Source organism: Falco punctatus, assembly GCF_963210335.1.
Source record: "Falco punctatus genome assembly, chromosome: 1".
In the NCBI taxonomy this organism is placed as follows: domain Eukaryota; kingdom Metazoa; phylum Chordata; class Aves; order Falconiformes; family Falconidae; genus Falco; species Falco punctatus.
The window spans coordinates 107,300,881-107,321,331 of record NC_137580.1 but is presented as its reverse complement, the minus strand read 5'-3'; the positions used below and the strand labels follow the sequence as shown (position 1 = coordinate 107,321,331).

The 20,451-nt window shown below is 67.7% G+C and overlaps 2 protein-coding genes across 2 annotated transcripts in view; one reads left to right on the top strand and one right to left on the bottom strand.

The window, feature by feature from the left end:
- SMG6 (SMG6 nonsense mediated mRNA decay factor) overlaps positions 1-3,216 on the top strand; it is a 115,876-nt gene extending 112,660 nt beyond the window's left edge. The window contains exon 19 of the mRNA XM_080379826.1: positions 950-3,216. Within this exon, the coding sequence (XP_080235952.1) occupies positions 950-1,080 (131 nt within the window). The 3' untranslated portion in view covers positions 1,081-3,216. The remainder of the gene's footprint in view (positions 1-949) is intronic.
- A 314-nt stretch (positions 3,217-3,530) lies between these two features.
- Positions 3,531-12,647, bottom strand: HIC1 (HIC ZBTB transcriptional repressor 1). Its single transcript, XM_080379882.1, has 2 exons — positions 7,857-12,647; positions 3,531-7,117 (listed from the first exon to the last, which is right to left on the bottom strand). The coding sequence occupies exons 1-2, from the start codon at positions 7,906-7,908 to the stop codon at positions 5,172-5,174; spliced, it is 1,998 nt and encodes a 665-aa protein (XP_080236008.1). The 5' UTR covers positions 7,909-12,647; the 3' UTR covers positions 3,531-5,171.
- Between the last annotated feature and the right edge of the window lie 7,804 nt (positions 12,648-20,451).

Below are 20,451 nucleotides of genomic sequence, written 5' to 3'. Positions count from 1 at the left end.
CCAAGCCTCTGCTCCCCTTCCTGCTGCCATGGGCTGGCCGGGACACTCACCCCGCCATCATCTGCCCCGACACCGTGACTGTAGCCCATGTTCCTGGCCACACTCCCCTTCCCCTCGTCCTGCCGCTCCCCGCGCAGCCAGTCTGGGCCCATGTTGGGCTCCCATAAACTCTGTTTTTTCCATTCCCGTCCTGGCTCAGAGGCACTGTGTTTCCTGTGCTCATAGGAACAGTACTCTGGTCACAGGACCCAGCTGCTTACACATACCCCATATGCTTCCCCTGCTTCGCACACACATAAGCGTGGCTCCCACATCCCAGCCCGGCCCGTTGCGTGCGGGGCAGCTCATCCATCTGGGGGCAAGATCCCTTCGGTTGTTTCTCAGGCTTCAACTCTTTCTGGCTGTCTGAGCCCCAGCCAGAAACGCCTCGGTGTCAGTGGCGACTCCAAAAAGCTTCACAAAAAATAAGGGGTGGTTTTAGATCTTATAATGAGATCACCAGAATAATAGCACCAGCTTCCTGCTGGAGCCAGGGTCGCGGGCCGTCTTCCTGGCCTGGGTCAGGCAGCAGGACCTCCTCTTCCCTGCCTGCGGCACGGTGCACCGCGTGCCATGCGGGCAGCGCAGCGTCCTGGCACGGCTGATCGGCCTTCCCGGCCCCAGGGCTGTGGGCAGGGGTCACGAATCATCCCCCAGCCAGCACAGGGCGGGGAGAAGGCAGCCTTCGAGATGAGGTGCTGCCTCCAAGCCGTGCCGGGAAGCCTTGGCAGGGAGCTGGGAGCGCTGCCGGGGTGCCGGGTGGCCCTGCCGTGCCTGGGACGCAGCACCCTGCGGAGGGTGGCGGGGCATGGGGGGGGGGACAGCGTGATGCGGGATGGGTGCAAGGGCTGGCGTAGAGCAGGGGGCCCTGAGCTTCGCACCGCTCACTCTCTCGTTGCTCTTGTTGCAGACGATCCCATCCGTTTGCTCAGGGAAGTGGTTTTGCTGACGGACGACCGGAATCTGCGAGTCAAAGCATTGACCCGCAACGTGCCAGTGCGGGACATCCCCACCTTCCTCAAGTGGGCCCAGGAGGGCTGAGGGGGCCGATCGGGGCTGACAGCCCCTGAGCGAGTCACGCAGCCTGTTGCAGTGGGAGACCGGCTTCAGCGGCAGCCCTCACCGCGCGCCGCCACCGCCTTCCAGCCCACCATGAACAATAAACGCCACGTCTTCAACCCACCCCAGAACGGCCGTGCTGCGAAGGGCCCTCCCCTGAGGGCAGACCAGCTGGGAAGGTCATTGCTGTGGATGGTTCACGTGGAGGCTGGGCCGCTGAGGGTCCCACCAGCCTTTGGGCAGTGCCAGAGCGGAGCTGGCAAGCCCCGCTGGCCAGGGAAGCTTTGGGTGAGCCCCGTGCCGGATCACCAGCCTTTTGCTTGGTTTGCTTGGTTGCAGAGAGCTCGAGTCACGCGGCGGTGGCTCTTTGGGTTTGTAGGCTGGGTAGGGCAAAGACTGGGGCTGTGCCAGCGCAGACTTTGGGATTGCTTAATCTAGCTCGTGCCCCTCGGGGAGGCCGTGGACTTCAAGGGCAGGTTCCTTCCTGCCCCAGCCTGTTCGCCCTCCGTGGCCCAGGCAGCCCCAGGCCTCTGGCCCCCTCCCCGCCTGCGCCTGGCCCATGCAGGGGATGCTGCTTGCAGCAGTGCTTGTCCTCTCCCTGGTGCGGGGTTTGCTTGTGGAGTTTCGTTTCAGAGTTCAGTAGAGGTTAGTTTTTAGGTGTGTGCCCTGCTTGCTTTGTTGGGGGGAGGCTTTGAACACCCCCACAACTGCTTTCTGTCCTGCTCCCCTGCCATTACCTGCCCCTTCCCTCCTCCCCCAGACCCCTTAGTCCCACCCCACTACCTTTTTGACCTAAGACTCGGCATGAGGCTAACAAAATTCTCCAGGTCCCTGAGAACTGGCTGGCTGGCAGGTCCGTGTGTCCTCACGTTGCCACGGGCTCCTCTTGCTTGTGGGATCCAGCTCCTGCCTGTGGCTGCGCAGCCGGGCAGGACTGGGGGGAGCCAGGGCAGCAGCCGGGCCCCCACTGCTTGCCTGGCTGGAAGGGTCCCCTCTCAAGTCGCCCCTTCGCTGTGGAGGGAGCCATGAAGGGACCCCGCTGCCTCGTCACTGGGTCATACCCCGCCAGGGGCTGGTTGGGGTGTTGCTGAGCCCCCACGTGCAATGTTGTCCCATCACCAAGTGTCCCATCCCCAGCACCGTTAACATGCCAGATACAGAAGCTAAGAGGGAGCGTTAACCCATGAACCGGCGCCCCTGGAGCTCTGGCAAGTCCCAGTCCCATGAGCAGAGGGTGGGAGTGACCCCGAGACCGCCCCCAGTCCCTGCTGGGGCGCCGCGGCCGTGGGAGGGAAGCGGCAGAGGTGGCGGAGGAAGCAGCAGGACGGAGCCCAGCGTTTTCCTTTCCTGCGTGGGTGGCTCGGACCCGGTGTCTGCATCAGGAAGCCCAGCGTTACCCCTGCGCTGGCCACCTGGCTCACAGCGAGGACCAGCGCCAGGGGCAGCGCCTCGGCGATGTGGGGCCGCAGCGGGGCTGCCCAGCACAGCGATGGAGACGAGCGGGTTGCGCTGGCTAACCTGTGCCCTCGGAACGCCCCCGAGCCTCGGGGCGCCGTGAAGGAGGGGCTGTGCCGTGGGGCAGAGCTGGTTTGACAGAGACTTTGGGGTGCCCGTGCTTGCTGCAGGACACACGGAGCCATCACCACGGCTGAGCCCACCTGGGGCCGCAGCGCGCACAGCACCCACACCCGGGTTTGATGCCCGCAGCCGCCTGCAGTGCCGCTGGCTGTGCACAGCACATAGACTTCGCCTTCTCCACGCCGCAGGGTGTATTTAAATGTTTGTTTTCTAACAGAGCTGCCCCAGGGCTGCTTTGCAAAGCTCTTTCCCGGGGTACCACCAGCTCAGCGGGACATGCAGCTCTGCCAGGGCCTGACCCCTCGTGCCATGCCACAGGCTCAGCCGTGGGACAGAGGTCTCGCTGCCACCAGACCGGCCGGCACGATGGCAAGCGGAGCAGGGACTCGCTGGCTTGAGCACCTTGTGCCTGGGGCCGTCTGTGCCAGGCTGCTGCCCCGAGCCCCCGCGGGGAGTCCATGTCTCGGGGAGGTGGCCACGTTCAGGCTATTTTGTTAAATTGGTCTTAATAATTTTTGGTATTAAACATTTGTCTGTGCAGCGTGTTGTTTCATTTGCCATCGGCAAGCGAGTTGCTGTCAGGGGGTGGGCACAGAGGGCACCGGGGAGGGACGGCAGCAGGATATGTTTGTGCTCGCAAGCGTGACAGCAGCCCTGGCCCACCTGCAGCTGCTGCCCCCCCCAGCCAAGGGGGCTCTGGGCAAACCAGATGCACCGCAAAGCCCCTCGCCTCCCCTCCCTTTGCAGCCATCGTCCCCCCTCCAGCCTGTGCCCACCAGGGTCACCGCCCAGCCCTGCTCAGCACCGACCCCACACCGGCAGGACCCACCCCCAGAGAAGGATGCGAGGCCACGCATGTTAATGTCACTTTATTGCTCGTTCGGTTTCCACTATAGAAAAAAAAAGGGGGGCGAGGAGCCCGTGTACAAATCGGACGTGATACAGAGGGGGCCGGCGGCCCCGCTGGGTGCTGCCAGCTGTGCTTTGGGTGCTGCTGCCGCTCGCCCCACGGCAGCCCTCCGGAGGGACGCTGCCAGCCCTGGGGACCCCCGGTGGGAGACCCGGGCAAGGCCGGGGGGGCAAGGGGGGCACCTGGGCAGGAGCGGCCAGCTCAGGCTAAGGCACAGTGGCGGCGAGGCCGGGGACAGTCGCTGCTGGCGGCTGCCCCGGGGGCCTCGTGTGCAAAGGAGAGGAGGGGGCTCAGGGAGGGGGGAAGCTTCACATTAGCCCCAGGCAGAGGGGTCAGGGCACAGGCTGGGGGGGGCGGGGCGGGGGGGGGAGGGCTTTGCCCACACCGAGCAGAAGGCGGGACAGGAGGTGCGGTGGTGGCAGGGGGTGCCCCAGTGGGGGGCTCAGCCCCAGGTCACCACAGCCCAGCCCAGGGCAGCCCCCACGCCTCCCTCGGCTCCCTGCCCCCAGCCCCTCCCGCAGCCCCTGCCCACCGCCCCGTAGCTGACAAACCAGACTGCTTTGTCTTTGTCATGAACTCCCTGGCCCGGCCTGGCCACGCTGGGGACGGGTATCTTTGGCCAAAAAAAAAAAAAAAAAAAAAAAATCGAGGCAAGAGGCCACCCGAGGGCGAAGCCACCGGGTCCCTGAACCCCCCAGGGCTCCCCGGGCATCCCTGATGGCGAGGCACCTCTGGGGCAGGGCCCAGGGGCTCAGTCTGTGACAGACCCTGCCCCACCTCCTGAAAACAGGGTGCCGCTGCCCGGGCCACGGGGTTCGGGCCGGGAGGTCAGTGCTGGCTCCGGGGCGAGGAGCATCGAGATATCCCAGCCTCCCCCCGTGGCACGGACACGACCCCCGCCCCGCTGCCCTGCGCCCGCCGCTCAGACTCCACCGACCTGCTCTGTCAGTCTCTCCCCGAGCTCCCAGCGTGGCCCCGGGGGGGGTCCAGCCACCACGCAACCCCCCAGCCCCACTTGCCGCTCTCGGTGGGGACGGCAGCTCAGAAGCATCGCTCCGGCTGCCACGGATGAGCTACTCACGGTCCCACGGCGGTCCAGGCAGCACAGTCCGGGTCCCAACGCACCAGTGGCTCCCACCATGGGGTTGGGGTGACTGGGCAGCTGCCAAGGGCATCCCCTCACCCGGGGGGCAGCACCGGGGACAGGCCTGAGGTAAGGAGCGGGCTCATGTCCTCCAAAGCCTCGGGGCGCAGCCCAGCCTCACAGCTTGTGCTTCGCTCCCGGCCCCGTGCCGGGATGGGGGGGCACCCTGGCAGCCCCCCTGGCCGGGGGGCAGCTGCACCGCGAGGTCAGTCCCTGAATTACCAGCTTCTCCCGGGCAAGCCAGGGCGCTCGTGGCGGGACACGCCGTCCAGCCATCCCGGGGCAGCTCTCATGGGACCTTCCGCTACGAGCAAGTTCTCCAGGGCCGTCGGCAGCGCCGGGGGATGAGCACCCACCACCTCTCGCCACGGCCCCCCCCAGCTCCACACTGGGCAGCAAGGGGAGCCCGGCAGCCCCCCATGCCCCCCAGCCAGGCCGGTGCTAGGGGGGCGAGTATCGCTCTATGGTCCGGGCAGCCTCGGCATGGAGGTGCGGAGCCTGCGCCAGCACCTCGGCCGCCTTGTCCTGGCTCAGCCCCAGGTGCTCGGCCGTGAACTTGGCCAGTGGGTAGAGGCTCTCCATGGCCTTGGGGTCGCTGAGGAAGTGCGAGGTGTGGGAGAGCAGCTCGGCCGCCTTCTCCTGCTTGAGCCCCAGCTGGTCGGCGGTGAGGCGGGCCATGGCGTAGACGCTGTCGGGGAAGTCCAGCTTGGCTTTGCCGTCAGGGCCAGCCGCGTGCATCTTCATGTGGCTGATGAGGTTGCGCTGCTGGGCGAACTTCCCACCGCACACCTGGCACTCGTAGGGCTTCTCGCCTGAATGGATGCGCATGTGCTCGGTCAGGCGGTACTGGCGGGTGAAGCGCATCCCGCAGGCGTCGCAGGCAAAGGGCTTGAGGCCGAGGTGGCTGCGCATGTGGCGGGTCATGGTGCCACGTTGCGTGAACTTCTTGCCGCAGATGGTGCAGGGGTAGGGGCGCGTCAGCCAGTGCGTCTTCTCATGCTGCCGCAGCGTGGCCGGGTCCTTGTAGGACTTGTCGCAGGAGGAGCAGCGGTAGGGCCGCAGGATGTCACCCAGCCCCGGGCCACCCTTGTCCAGGAAGGGCACGGCCTGCTCGGCCGCTGCCTTGTGATAGAGCTCCTCTTCGTTGTGGGCCTCCACGTGGGCATTGAGCTGTTCGGAGCTGGGGAAGCCCTTGCCACAGGGGATGCAGACGTATAAGTTGTCGCCCAGGCTCTCTGGCTCGTAGCCCAGGTGGTTGCAGTAGCGGTCCAGTGCATCGCCGGGCGAGGGGCCCTCGCTGCTGCCCGTCTCCTCGCTGGTGCTGTTATCGGGCTCCAGGTCGTTGCTTTCCACGCTGGGGTAGCGGGGCTGCGGCGCTGTGGGCGGCGACTCGGCCTTTTCCTCCCGCTCCAGCTCCTTCTCTGCCTCCCCCTCGTCCAGGTAGGGGCCCAGGGGCTCGTGCTTCATCCAGCGGTACATCAGCTCGCGCCCGTCAGCACGGGGCAGCGGGGGCTCGGCGCAGGGTGGCGTGCTGCGGAAGGGGTCGGGGACATGGGGGTGCCCCCCTGGCTCGCCGCCCGGCGGGGAGTCCTTGTAGGCGGCGGGGTGGCCAGCCAGGAGGCCAGCGCTGACGGGGGGGCTGTCGTGCCGTGGGGGAAGCGAGGGCTCGCGGGGCTCGCCGGGCAGCAGGCGGTCGGTGGGCAGGAGCTGGGTGGAGGGGCCGGTGGGGCTCTTCTTGGAGAGGTCGAGGCCACAGGGCGGCGAGCAGTGACGCTCGGGGGGGCACAGCCCATGGGGGTGCAGCGGGGCGCCCTGGGCGGCCGAGGCGTACAGCTCCCCGCATTGCGTGTTGAGCGGCGGCGCCGGCTCCACGGGTGGCAGGTCCACGGGCCGCGGCGTCCCCGAGTAGCAGGCCTGGATGACTGGCGTGGTGGCGCGCAGCCCCCGGCCCAGCTTGTAGGGCGCATAGCCCCCGCGCAGGTGGCAGTACTTGCCACTGCGTTTCAGCTTCTTCTTGCAAAGGGCCACCAAGCCGGGGATCTGGAGGTAGCTGGCGGCGGCCAGCACGGCGCCCAGGCTCTGCTCGCTGCCCGGCTCGCACTCAGCCAGGCGGCCGGTGTAGATGAAGTCGAGGATGAGGCGAAAGATGCCGGGGCTCACCATCTCATGGTCCAGGTTGAGCAGGTTGTCGTGCACCACCAGCGACTTGAGGTAAGCGCTGCTGGCCGCCAGGATGTTCTTGTGCGCGCGGAAGAGCGCGTTCTGCACCACGATGATCACGTCGCACAGGAAGCCCTTGGTGCGCTGCGTGTTCAGCTGCAGCAGCAGCTGCCGCGAGTGGCTCGGCACCTCCATGGCGTCCAGCATCCCGCTCCTCGCCCGCCGCCCTGCAACACACCGCCCCGTCAGCGCGGCACCCCACCTGCCCCCCCCCACCCAGCCCTTCGGCCCACGAGTGGGGGGCTCCAGCCGCACGTCGGGGGGCTCAGCCCACACGTGGGGGAGGTGGGGGTGTCGGGGCTCGGCCCCCAGCGCTTCACGCCGCTGCGTCCCGGCCGCTCTGCGCGGCTGCTTGGCCGGTGCCACCGCTTATATGGGGGCTCGCTTCGCGGCGGGCCGGGGGGGTGGGAGGGGGGCGAAAACCCCCGGAGGGTTTTGGAGAAAGTGACATCACCCGCCGCCGCCGCCAGCACCGCGCCCCGGCCCCGCCGGCGCCCCGGCCCCCCGCGCCCACCTGCTCGAGGGGACCGGGCCGGTGCCCCCGCCCCTGTACCCCTGTGCCTGCCCCCCCCCCTCCCCGGGGCCGCCGCCTGCCGTTACCTGCGCAGCGCCGCTGCCCCGGCTCCCCGCCGCGCCTCCCGGCTCTTATGCATCCCCGTCCCGGGAGGCGGCCGGCCGTGCGCCCCCGGCGCCCCCCGCCCCCGTTTCCTCCCCCCCCGCCCCCGCGAGGTGAGCGGGGGGACAGCCCGGGGCGGGGGGCAGCAGGACCTCCCCTCCCCGCCTCGGCTCCGGTGCCGGTTCCCCCCTGCCCAGGTGGGTAAAGTCAAGCGCCGGCAGAGCTGCTTTTTGGGGTGGGTTTTCCCCCCCTCCCCGTATTTTTTAGCGCCCCCCCCTCCCCCCGTTTACCTGGGCGCCCGGTGGCCTCCGCCAACCAGCCGAGGTCTCGGTGAACTCTCATGGCTCAGCCCCGGGGGGGCCGCCGCCGGTTGCTGTTCCCCTCCACCCTCCTCCTCTTCTGGTGCTGCTGTTCATCCATACCCCGCGCTCCCGGCCGGTCCTACGGAACGGGAGGAGGAGGAGGAGGAGGAGGTGGAAGAAGTAGCGACGGTTCCTCGGGGTTCCCGACGCCGCCAGCTCGGAGGTGAAACCCGGGCTGCGAACTCCCCCTGACCCCGGCCTGAACTCCGAGCAGCGCCGCTGGCTGTTAAAGGGACGGCGGGAGGTTTTCCTCCTCCCATCCCCGGGCGGGGCACCGACAAGCCGGGCCCCCCCCCGTCCCCTCCCCTCCCTCCCCATCCCGGTCTCCTCCTCCTTCTCCCAACCCGGTTTTCCCCCTCCCGGTCTCCTCCCGCCGCGACCCCGTCGCCCCCTCGGGGGTCTCCATCATTAGCACATCAGCTTTTGCCTGGAGTTACCGAGGCGGCGGGGGGGGGGGGGGGGGGCGGGAGGCCAAGGAGGGCCCCCCCGTCCCCTCGGTAACTCCAGGCAAAAGCAGATGTCCGTGTCCCCCCCGCCCTGTCGGTGCCGCTCGCAGGGCGCCATCTAGCGGCTCCCGGTGCGCTCCACCCCCGCCGTTACCGGCGGCGGCTCCTCCCCGTGCAGGTGCGCGGTGGGACCCGACGGGGCGGGCGGTGAAGAAGGATAAAGCGCTGGGGTCCTACCAGGCTGTGCTTGCTGCCCCACGGATGGGTGCTTGATACACCCCCGGGTGTAGCACCCAGTGGGTGGGAGAGGTGGAGTGGGTGTTATCAGTGCAGGGTGCTGAGGGGGGACCCCAGTGGGTGCAGGTGATGTAGGGAAGGGGGTTGGAAGGGCGAAGGCAGCCGGCTCTAATCTGGGGGGGGAGGTAGAAAGCGGGGGGGGGGGGAGTGAGGGGGGCGCAGCCCTGGCGTCCAGATGTGCGGCGGCGGCTCGGGGTGGGCGGGGGGCTTGTGGTGGTTTGGGATGAGGAGGAGGAGGAGGGGGAGGCAGCCACGTTTCCCCTCACTTCATCCCTCCAGCTGCCCCTGGAAAAGCTGCTGGGCTGGGGGTGCAGCCTGGGGTGTCCCCCTCCTTTGCATGGGGGGAGCTGCCTCTCGCTTCACACTTTCACTTCTCCTTTCTCACGGCCGCAGCCTCTTGCACAACCTTCTTGTGCATCGTGATGGGCACCTCCGGGCCAGCCGCTAACCCCGGGGGGGTCCCGCCGGCACCCCATGACCTGAGCAGGGCACCCTGAGCGCTGGCCATCCCTCCTGGCTGGGGCCACCCCGGATGCTTGTGGGGTTTCACTCCAAAACCCTGGTGCCTTGGTGAGTGGGAGCCTCCGGAACAGGATTTGGCCAGCCCTGATATGGGAGAAAAAAGGATGGGTGCTGGTGAGGAGGGTGCGCGGTGGCAGTAGCCGTGGCCCTCCCAGCTCAGCATCACTTGGCTGGAACGCATCCTCAGATTCCCATCAGATCCAGGGTGTCCCAGCTCACTCTGGGAAAGCCACCCTGGGGACTGGAATGAGCTGCCCACGGGGACCCTGTGGTGGGTGGGCTCATCCCAGGCACCGGCTCGGAAATCCCCCTCCCTGCTCCCCAACCTGGGCTGGCGCCCACAGGAAGCATTGGGATCCTGGGAGAGGGACGTGGGCGACCCTCGTTACAGAGCCCTGGTTTAATCCCAACTCCCCGGGCACTAATTCCCTCCTCCCCACCCCCCCCTTCCCCCCACCCCTTCAATTAATGGCTGGAAGTGTTTCAGGTTCTGGCAGCGAGCTCTGGACGTCGCTGTGAGCGATGGCTCCCGCGGGCTCCGTCCTGGTAATTTATGGGGCTGAGTCGCATAAATCACGGCAGCCAGCGGCTCCCAGACAGCTGCCTCCCCCGGGGCCACCCGGGACCCCCGGCTGCCCCAGCTACCTGCTGAGTGACGCCGAGCCCTCGGGGCAGTGACCAAAGGGGGGCAATGGAAAAACCTTCACCTTTTCCATCCTCTTTTCCAGCTCCTCACCCATTCCCAGCCTCTCCCAGGAGCGGAGGGGATCAGTGCCCACAGGGACTTGGGGCAGGTAGAGGGGGGTTGGATCCACTAGTATCCCCACTCCTGCCCTGCTCTGCACCCCTGGGTAAGCCCCAACCCCGGGTGGCCTGACTCGACATCCTGCACCCAGAGATCCCAAAATCTGCCCGGGCTCCCCAAGGATCCACACACATGCTCAGCCCTGCGGGGGCCAGCCGGCCGGGCTGCGGGAACACGGGCAGAGCCAGCAGCGCGACCGGGAGTGCACGGGGAAAGGGGCATTTTCGCCTCAATGTGCTGAGCAGATTGGAACCAGCTCTGGTTAAGTCATTGGCTCTGTTGGGAGGTCTGAGCTGGAGCGTCTCCCGCCTGTGCCCCCTCCCCACGATCAATCAAAGTTGCAGCAAATTAGCCCAGATGCTGGGAGATTCGGTTCAAATCCAGCTGTGGTTTGGATCGCGTTCGCATGCCTGGCTTCATGTGGGACCTGGGCTTTTGGACAGGATACAGCCCCCCGGTCTCTGCAGGGCCCTGTTTCCCAGCGCAGCCTCTCCCCAAAGCCCACACACATGTCTTCGATTACGGCGCGTTGGCCAGCCGGGCCGCATCCGGCACCGCCAGGAGCCTGCAGCCCCCGCTGGCAGCTCGCACTTCATTTTCCCGCTGGTGCCGGGCTGTGGCAGCCCCCCGCGCCCCGCCGCTGCAGCCTCTGGCCTTGCAGGGGGATGCACGTCCCCTCCGCCTCTGCCGGGCTGAGGCCGTGAAACTCATAACAGTCCTGAGCTGCTCCTGGGGGCTGGATGGGTGCTGCCCACCTCCCACAGTTAGGCAGGACCCTGGGGATGCCTGTGCTGAGCCCTGCCTGCTGCGAAGCAAGGCTGGGGGCAGCCACAGGACCCTGCCAGGTGCTCCCAGGGTGCCTGGTGGCCCCCAACATGAGAGGACCCCTGTGAGGTGGTGGGAAGGGGGGGACACCCCCCAGCATGTCACAGCCCCCCGCCAGCCAGGGTGGGCAGGCTGGGTGGGGGTGGCTGCTCCCTGCAGCACAGTGCTGGCTGGGTGACAACACTGGGGTGGGCAAGGGACGCCTTCCTTGGGGGGTGATGGAGGTGATGCTCGGGGTGGTGGGGGGACGCCCTTCTCTGTGAAGTGACGCTTGATGGGGCAATGGGACCCCTTCTGTGTGGGGTCATGCTGAGGGGGGTCCCATCCCAAGGGGGTGATTTCTGCAGGGTGATACTTGGTCAGACAAGGGCACCCGTCCCTGCAAGGTGGCATTTCCTGGGGCAGTGGGGGGACCCTTTCTCAGGGGGGACATTCAGGTACATGAGGGACAGAATCACACAGTGGCTGAGGCTGACCACAGGTCATCCTCCAACCCTCTGCTCAAGCAGGGCTGCCCAAGGCCGCCTGCCCAGATGGATTTTTGGGTCACCCCAAGGATGGTGACTCCACCACCTCCCCGGGCAGCCTCTCCCAGTGCTCCCCTCCCAGTGAAAAAACGTTACCTGATGGTCAGAGAGAAGCCCGGTGATTCAGGCTGTGCCCATCACCCCGGCCTTGGCCCTGGGCACCACCGAACCGAGCCCGGCTCCATTGTCTCTGCACCCTCCCTCCAGGTACGTATATCCAGGTACATAATACATTGATAAGGTCCCCCGAGCCTTCTCTTCTCCAGGCTGAGCCTTCCCAGCTGTAGGAGAGATGCTCCAGTACTTTAACCTTCTTAGTGGTCCTTCATTGGCCTCTCTCCAGCATGTCCTCATCTCTTGCACTGGGGAGCCCAGCACCGGACCCAGCGCTGCAGGAGTGGCCTCCCCAGCACTCACCAGAGAGGAGAGATCCCCTCCCTCATCCTGGAGCCCAGAACACCATTCGCCTCCTTCAAACCAAGGGCATGTTGCTGGCTCACTGCCAACTGGGTGCCCCCCAGGACCATTTCTGCTGGCCCCTGGGCTATCCCGGTGCCTGGGGCTGTTCCCCCCAGGGACAGGGCTTTGCACTTGTTGAACTTGGTGAGGTCCCCATCAGCTGGAGGAGCCAGTGGGACCCCTTCCTTGGGGGCTGGTGCTTGGGCAGACAAGGGCACCCATCCCTGCAAGGTGATGTTTCCTGGAGCAGTGGGACCCCTTCCTTGTGGGGTGATGCCTGATGGGGTGATGGGAGCCCTTCCCTGCAGGCTGACGCTCAGGTAGGTGAGGATCCCGGCCCTGTGGGGTGATGCTCAGTGAGGTGATGGGACACCCTCCCTTATGGGTGATGCTTCATGGAGTAGTAGGACCCCTTCCTTGTGGGAAGATAGTCAAGATGGGTGAGAAACACTTCCAGTGGGGTGATACTGGGGGATGTGATGAGACCCCATTCTCTATGAGATGATGCTTCATGGGGCAATGAGACCCCTTCATGGGGCAGTGGGACCCCTTCTTTGTGGGGTGATACTCAGGCAGACAAGAGCACCCATCCCTGCAAGATGATGTTCCATAGGGCAGTAGGACCCCTTCCTTGTGATGCTTGATGGAGCAATGGGACCCCTTCCCTGCAGGGTGACACTCAGGCAGGTGAAGCCCCCATCCCTGTGGAGTGATGCTTGGTGGGATGATGGGACCCCTTCCCTTTCAGGTGATGATTGGTGGGAGGATGGGACCCCTTCCCTTCCAGGTGATAATTGGTGGGATGATAGGACCCCTTCCCTTTCAGGCGATGATTGGTGGGAGGATGGGACCCCTTCCCTTTCAGGTGATGCATGGTGGGATGATGGGACCCCTTCCCTTTCAGGTGATGCTTGGTGGGATGATGGGACCCCTTCCCTTTCAGGTGATGCTTGGTGGGATGATAGGACCCCTTCCCTTTCAGGCGATGATTGGTGGGAGGATGGGACCCCTTCCCTTTCAGGTGATGCATGGTGGGATGATGGGACCCCTTCTTTGTGGGGTGATGCTTAAACGAGGGCACCCGTCCCTGCAAGGCGATGGTTCCCGAGTGAATGGGACTCTATTGTGGGGTGAAGAGACCCCTTCCTCATGTGCCATCATCTCCAACCCTCCTCATCGACCACCGCCTTCCCCCTCCCCCCCCACAAACCTTTGCAAGCCCCACGGGTGACCTGCCCCTCTCCACCCACAACAGCAAGCCCCCGCTACACCCCCCCACGCCCCCCCCCCCGACTGGGACACGTCTGCAGCCACTAGTGGAAAGCCCACGAGATGGCAGCAACGGGCCACGCTCCGGGATGCGACCCCCCCCCCCCCCCAACCACCCCTCGGGGGCTGCCGCCCCCTCCCCCCACACACCGCCCCGGTCCCCCCGACGCGCACCTCGGTGCGCGTCGGGGGGACCGGGGCGGTGTGTGGGGGGAGGGGGCGGTGGAGCTGCGCAGCCGGTTGCGGGTGGGCCGGCCCCGGTTGCTGACTAATCCCGGGGCTGAGTCACGGTTGCGGCGGGGAGCGCTGCGGCAGCGATTCCCACACCCCCCCCCGGCTCCCCTTCCCGAACCGGAGAGCCCCGACGGGGCGGGCGCCGGTCCTGCGTAGGGAAAAAAAAAGGGAGACACCCCCCCATATATCTTCGGGGGGGGTGTGAGGACTTTTGGGGGATTTCTAGTGGGGTGGCATCACCCTAAGGCGGGCAGTTGGCGGAGAGGGGGGAGGTGAGGTTTTTTGGGGGGCTCATTCCCTGAACCCCTCTGCAGGTATTTGGGGGTGTGAGGAATGGGGTGGGGGATTGTGGCCTGGGCCCCCACAGCAGCGTGCGGCCTTGCGCTGCGCAGCGGTGGATGCTGGCGGGCGCGGATGCTGCTGTCAATGACAACGCCGCTGTTGCTGTGGCGACCGCTATGATGCTTCGCCAGAGCAGAGTGAGGTCAGACGGCTCCAGCAGGAATCGGGGAGGGGGGGGAGATGGATGCATGGGGGGGGGGGGGGGAAAGAATCCCTCCCCCGTCCCCCTGGACACGACTCAAGGCCCATATTGGAGGGGGGGGGGGGGCTGGTATTTGAGATGGGGGGGGGAAGCAGAATTAACTCAGCCACGAAACCACGACTTGTCTGGCTCGGGGGCACCGATGGCTTTTGGGGGACCCAGCCCCAGCGGGAGCATGGGCCAGGTCCCGCCAGGAGGCCAGAGGGGTCAGGGCAGCAAGGTGCTGCACTAAGTTGCCCCCCCGTACTCTAAACTCACCCCTCACACCACTTTGTGCTGCCCCATCCTCCCACAGGGCATTGTGCTGGCACCCATGGGTGCTTGTGGCAGCGGAGGGATGGGGGGTCTTGCTGGGGGGCAGGCAGGAGGTGCTGCCCAGGACATTGCCGTGGGTGGGAGGGGCAGGTGGGCAGGGGGCACCCCATGGCTGGTGTCCGAGTGTGGGAACCCCCGGCACCATGTGCAACCTCTTCCCACGAGGGGAGGGACTCAGGCAGCCCCCACATCGCCAGCCCCATGGTGACACCCTGACAGCGGGATAGGGCCACGCTCTGGCCTAGTGGGGTGGCCAGGGCAGGGGGTGGTGGGTGCCCTGGGATCCTGTGCGTGCCCGGGCAGACACCCAGGGCTTGGGCAGGGGGTGCCCCCGCCGCAGCCCCCGGGGTCCTGGCACCCTCTGCTTGTGCCTCCATGGGTGCACAGCCCCTGGATCTGGGGACAGCTGCAGGTGGGATGCAGGGTGCTGGGTGCTGCTCCTCTGTGCACCTCTAGGAGCCGGGGACCAGGTGGGAGCCGGAGGGGACCGGGGGGGGGGACCGGGGTCCCGGTGCAGCCCGGACCCCCTGCCCGGCTCCGTGCCGCTGTCCTCCCCCCGCGCCGATATAAATAGTAGCGTCTTCCCGTTCCCTAAATTTCCTCGCTGACGTAGCGCTCACGTCATTGTGTAGGTTGATGCTTTTCTATGAATGAGCCGAGATCCCCGTTACTACGAGCCCGATCCTATAAAAGCCCCGCGCGCTGCGGACAGCGCAGCACTGCCACCGGCGCCGGCCCCCGCCGGGAGCCGCAGGGCCCGGGCCCGGCTCGGGGGGCTCCGGGGCCCGCAGGAGGTAAGGCACCGCAGGGCTGGCCCCCAGGTAAGCAGGGACGGAGCCCGGTGCGGGGGCGGGAGGGGGCAGCGGAGCCCCGCGGCACCGGGCGCTGCACCTGACCGCCCCGGGCGGGGGGGGGGGGGGGGAAGGGGGGAAGGGGGGGCGGGGCGAGCGGGCCAGGGGACCGGGGCAGGGGGGGCTCTGCGGCGGGCGAGGGCGGCGCGGTACCGCCTGGCGCAGCCCCACGTGCGGGCTGGGCGGCGGGGGGCGGCGGGGGCGGCGGGGCCGGGGCGCGGCGCCGGCGGGGGCGGTGCGCGGGGGCGGGCGCTGTGCTCGGAGCCGCCCCGGGGGGGCGCACGGCGGGGCCCGGCCGCCCCCACCTTGCGGGGGTGGGGGTGCGGGAAGAAGCGCGTGTGTGTGTGTGTGTCCCGCTGCGGGTGACACCGGCGCCCGCTGTCCCCCGCGCCGAGCCTCTCCGCATCCATCCCCGACGGGACAGCCCCCCTCCAGCCCCATCCCGCGGTGCTACTGTGTCCAGCACCCCCCACCCCCGCGTTTCCCCCCACCCCGGTGCCCCCCGCCCGGGTGCTGCCAGCCCCACAGCCCGGGGATCCATCGCCTTCACCCCGGTGCTGCCTCCCGGGGCGTCGGAAGAGCTCGGAGACCCCGTCGAGGAGAGCCCCAGTCAGCGCGTCGGCACCTTGGCTCTAGACTGCTTACTGCTGCGTAGGGACAGGACAGTAACAGTCTACAGTCATGGCTACTGAAGCATGACCCACCGCCGGCCCCGGCCCGCTACCGGCCCCGGCCCCAGCCCCGCCACCGGCCCCGGCCCCGCCGCAGCGCCGGGGGGGCGGGAGCTGTCCGTGGTGCTGAGCCGTCGGGGAGCGCTCCCCGCCGGGCGGGGGGGGAGGGGGGAAAGCGGCGCGGCGTGGCGCGGGGGGGGGTCCCGGTGCCCGCCTGACCCCGCTCTCTCTTTCCCCCCCCGCAGACACCGAGCCCCCCACGGCGGACGGCCCCCCCTTCCCGCTGCAGCCCAGGTAGGGGGGGTCCCCCCCGGCGGGGCGGACACGCGTGGGAGGGAGGGGGGCGGGGAGAGGGGGGGAGGATGCTACCGACACTCCCCCCCCCAGAACCGGGAGCCCCCCCCCGCGCCGCGGGTGGGGGTCGGGCGCGCTCGCTGCGGTGGCGGGTCCGCCTCCTCGCCGTCGCCAAGGCACCGGCTGTGTGTGTCCCCCCCGTCCCCCCTCCGACGCCGCCCGGGCGACCGTGGCTTTAGATTGTTACTGTGCCGCTGGGGGGGTAACAGTCTACAGCCATGGTCGCCGGGCCCGGCGCACTCGCACCGCGGGCAGCACCGGCTCCCCCCCCCCCCCTTCTTCGGGGGTACCCGAGGCGGCGGAGGAGGGGGCGGGCGGGGGGGCGGCAGGGTCCCGTCGGGGGCGGCCCGCCTCCCGGGGCAGTAGGAGCTCACATGCAGGATGCAGCTCGCCGCACATCAACTCTTACTGTTCGGGGGGGCGGGCGCCGAGCGGCTCCTCCTCGGGCAGCGGGAACAGCGAGGACACCCCCCCCCCCGAACCCCTCCGTCTTGCCCCCCCGCCCCGCAGCCCCTCACCTGCCCTCCCGGCGGGGCCCAGGGGCCGCCCCCGCCGGGCTGATCCCGCCGCATCCCACGGCAGCCGCGGTGCCGTGTCCCCCCTCCCCATGCCGGTGTGCGCGGTGCCGCGGCGGGGCGGGGGAGGCCGGGCCCCGTTGCGGAGCGCGGCCCGACGGCGGGGCTGGAGCGGCGGGGACTGAGCGCGGCCCGACGGGCCGGGGCGGGCGGCGGCTGGGGGCGGGCGCAGGTTGCACAACCCGCCCGGCGCGGCCAGGAGATTCCTGAGAGGCGAAGTCAGAGCGGCCCGGCCCGCCCCGCCACCGGGCACCGGGCCCTCGGCAGCCGGCGGCGACCGGTGCCGGCCGGGCAGGGACACTCGCTAGGGGCAGCGGGGACCAGAGTCCCGGAGACGGCGAGGCTGGAAGGGGCGTCGCGGCGGCAGAGCCCCCGGAGGGGTGCGGGGTGCCTAATCCTGTTGAGGCGGGTGCGGGGGACACCACGGACAGGCCCCCGGTGGGGGTCAGAATGGCAGCGGTAGGACAGGGACAGCCCCCGAACCGGGACCTCTGGCCCCAAGGGTGCTGCAGCTCCAGCACAGGGCTCCCATGGGTGTCACTGGGCCCCCTTCGGCTGCAACTAAACCCAAGAAGCGGCTGTGCCAGGCAGGGCCCCCTGCCCATGCTGCACCTTCCCAGAGCAGCCCCATTAGGGGCACCCACCCGCCCACTGGGGTCACCCACCCGGCAGCTCTGCCCTTGCCCAGGAGGGCATGGCCACTGCCAGGTCCCCAGGGGCCATGGTGCAGCAGAGCAGATGCTGGCAGGGGCATACCCATACCGCAGGCACTGGGTCTCCACCGTGCGCTGCGCCATCTCCAGCCTTTTGCCCCCTGCTTCTCCCAGTGCTGGCGCTGGGCCATGTGCCACACATGTCCAGGAAGGGGAGTTTTGGGCAGCCCTGTCAGTGCTTGGGTAAAGCTGCAGCTGCATTGGCACCGCAGCCATGCTGCAAAGGGGATGCTGGCCATGAAAACCGCCCTCCATCCCCCGGATAAACCTCCGCACCCATGCCCTGGGCAGGCAGCAGCAACAGTACCGCAGTGAAGTCCAGGTGGCACCCAGGTCCTTCCCAGGGCACTCCTGGGTGAGGGGACATGTCCTGCTGGCAGCACTGTGGCCCCTTGGACCCCACGCTCTGGCCACAGAAAGGCTCCAGCTGCGCTGTTGTTGTTTTGAAGGCCAAGTCGCTCCTGCTGACACCCTGGAATTAGTTTGTCTTCCAGAGTCCTTAAAAATATCCTGGATTTCTGACACTGGGACTTGTCTTCTGACGGCACTTCCAAGCCACTGGGCCTGGGGCCAGCCATTGGCGCCAGGGGACAGAGGCCATCCAGCTCCCGTGCTCCTCCTCAGCACGGAGATCGTGGCGGTGCCAGGGAATAACACGGCAGTGGCAGGGAGGAAGACAGCGCCTGCCGCTTGCCATTTCTATGGTGGGATGGTGCTCAGCAGGGCATGGGCATGGTGCAGGCGTTGCCTTACCTCCGCCTTGCTCCTGGCGAGCATCCCCACACACAGCCAGGAGGGTGGGAAGGCTCTTCCCCAGGGACCTCTGACCCTACAGAGCCCCAAGGCCAAGGACTGGGCTGCAGCGAGGGTCCCCGAGGGGCTCTCCCTGGCTGGGATTCCTCCGTCCAGGAGCGGACGGGGTCCCAAAAAACCAGCTTCTGTCCAAAGCCTGTGACCTGCTCCCGGCTTTGCCAAGGTGCACCCGTGATGTGCTGGCACCACGGGAACATGGGGTGGGCTGGGGAGGGCTGAGCCAGTGAGGCTGGTGGGGCGGGGGGGCAGGGAGAGGGGGTGCTGCCTCCCCCCGAAAGGCAGGACAGCTGCCTGCTGCCCCTGGCTGCCCGCACACCGCACGCGCTGTTGTTGCCATCTGACAGCTCTTGGCGAAGTGGCCTTTTGTGATTCAGCCGTGTTTATCCCAGCCCGCGGCCCAGCCCAGCGTGGGTTTCCATGGAAAACTTCCATCCAAAACAAGGAGAGAAGGAGCTACAGCGGGAGTGACTCAGCCACAACTGGAAGCTTCTGCGGGTGAAGCAGGGAGGGGGGGGCTGTTCCCAACGGCTTGGTCCCGCTCTGGCAGCAGGGCCTGGGGATGGTCCCCAGCTCTCCCCTGCCTCTGCACGGGCAGGAGCCAGGCAGGGCTGGGGGCACCTGCCCGGAGCACCCCCTCCCCAGCCACCTGCATCAGGCCCTGCTGGTGGGGACAGGGGAGGAAGAGTGTGAGATGAGTAAGGCTCAAACCTTGGCAACATCCACACGCGATGCCAGGCTCGGTGGGATGTCGCTTTTTCCAGCGCTGCCCACGGAAGCCCATGCCTGGCGATCCCCACGTGGGTGGCTGGCAGGGTGGGCAGCGGAGGAGGGCTGAGTCGGCAGCAGCGCAGCGGGGATGCGAGGAGCCAGCGGTGGGTGTTTGCGGGGAGGCAGCAGCGTCTGTGCTGTGCGGGTCTTCTCCCGGCCTCCCTGGGAAACTGGGAGAGGGCTGGGGGGGGGGGGGGGGGCAAAGCTGAACCCCAGACCTTGAGCCCAGGGCCCTGGGGCCATGCAGGGGGCTGTGAGGCAGCCCCTTCCCCTGGGGTAAGGGAAGGGCCCCACCTGGGGAGCAGAGGGGTGACACCCACCTCTGCCAAAAGGGTTCCCAGTGCTGCTGGGTAACACCAGTGGCTGTCCCCAGGGCCCCCGTGCCCCAGGCCAGCGGCACAGCTGCCACCCGGTGCCCGCACTGGCTCCATCACTCCCTCCGCAGTGCCCCTTGCTTGGGGACAGCACACACCACGCCATTTTTGGGGGAAAACCCAAGTGCCCTGGGCTATGCAGGGTGGGTGGCAGGAAAGCCCCCAGCCACCGAGCTGAGGGAGGGGTGGGAGGGCAGCGGTCAGTTACCTGTGGGGGTGGCTGCGCCCCAAGAACTGCAGCATGACAGCAGCCCCGGATCTGCGAGAGGCAGGCAGGGTGTTCAAGGGGAAAAGGAGGCGCGGGGCAGGATTCCCAGGGCAAACCCCTTTGCCCGGAAAGGACATTCAGCAGTGGCTGCAGGGAGACGCATCCCTCCTCCCACCGCACCAGAGGCCGAGCAGGACCTTCCTCCACGGCTCACACAGACGCCTCCCACAGATGAGGGACACATTTATTTGTTTTTATTAATTTGTTTCAACCGGTACAGAAGCCACCTGGAGGAGCCATCTTTTTACGCACCCTGGGAAGACACAGGTACCGTAGCCCCCCAGCTCAGGTCACCCATCCCTCAACACCCCTCCACAACCCACCTGACGGAGCTTCCGGCAGAGCTGGGACTGTTCCTGGGCTCCTTCCCGCTTCGCAGCGCAGCGAGCTGCGGCCGTGCCCCCCCCCGGGTCGGGTCGGCGGTTGCGGGGCCGCAGTGCAGGCGGGCAGCCGGGCAGCGCAGCGAGCAGCCATGGCTGCAGTGCCTCCTCCGCACCGTCCCGCGGAGCCGCTCGGGCAGGGGGCTGAGATGCTGCGCCAGGAGACCACCGCGGCGAGCTGTAGCTCTGCGATAATTAAACAGCTAACAACGGGCTGGCAAAGAGCCGTCTGCTGCCATCCTTCCCCAGCGGCTGAGGGCTCAGGTGGGGGGAGCGGTGGAGACAAAGGCCCCGATGCTTTGTCACAGCTGGCCACCACGTTTGGCCTTGCTTCCCAGAGCTGCTGCTGCAGCCAGGGCACAGCCCCAAGCTGCATCCCTACCCCTCCAAAAACAGCCTCTGGTGTCCCCGGCGCAGCGACAGAGCGGTGACAGACACCCGGCACCTTCACCTCACCCAAGCAGCAGCACAGATGTGACACAGCCCATCTGGTGCTGCTCTGCAAAGTGACAA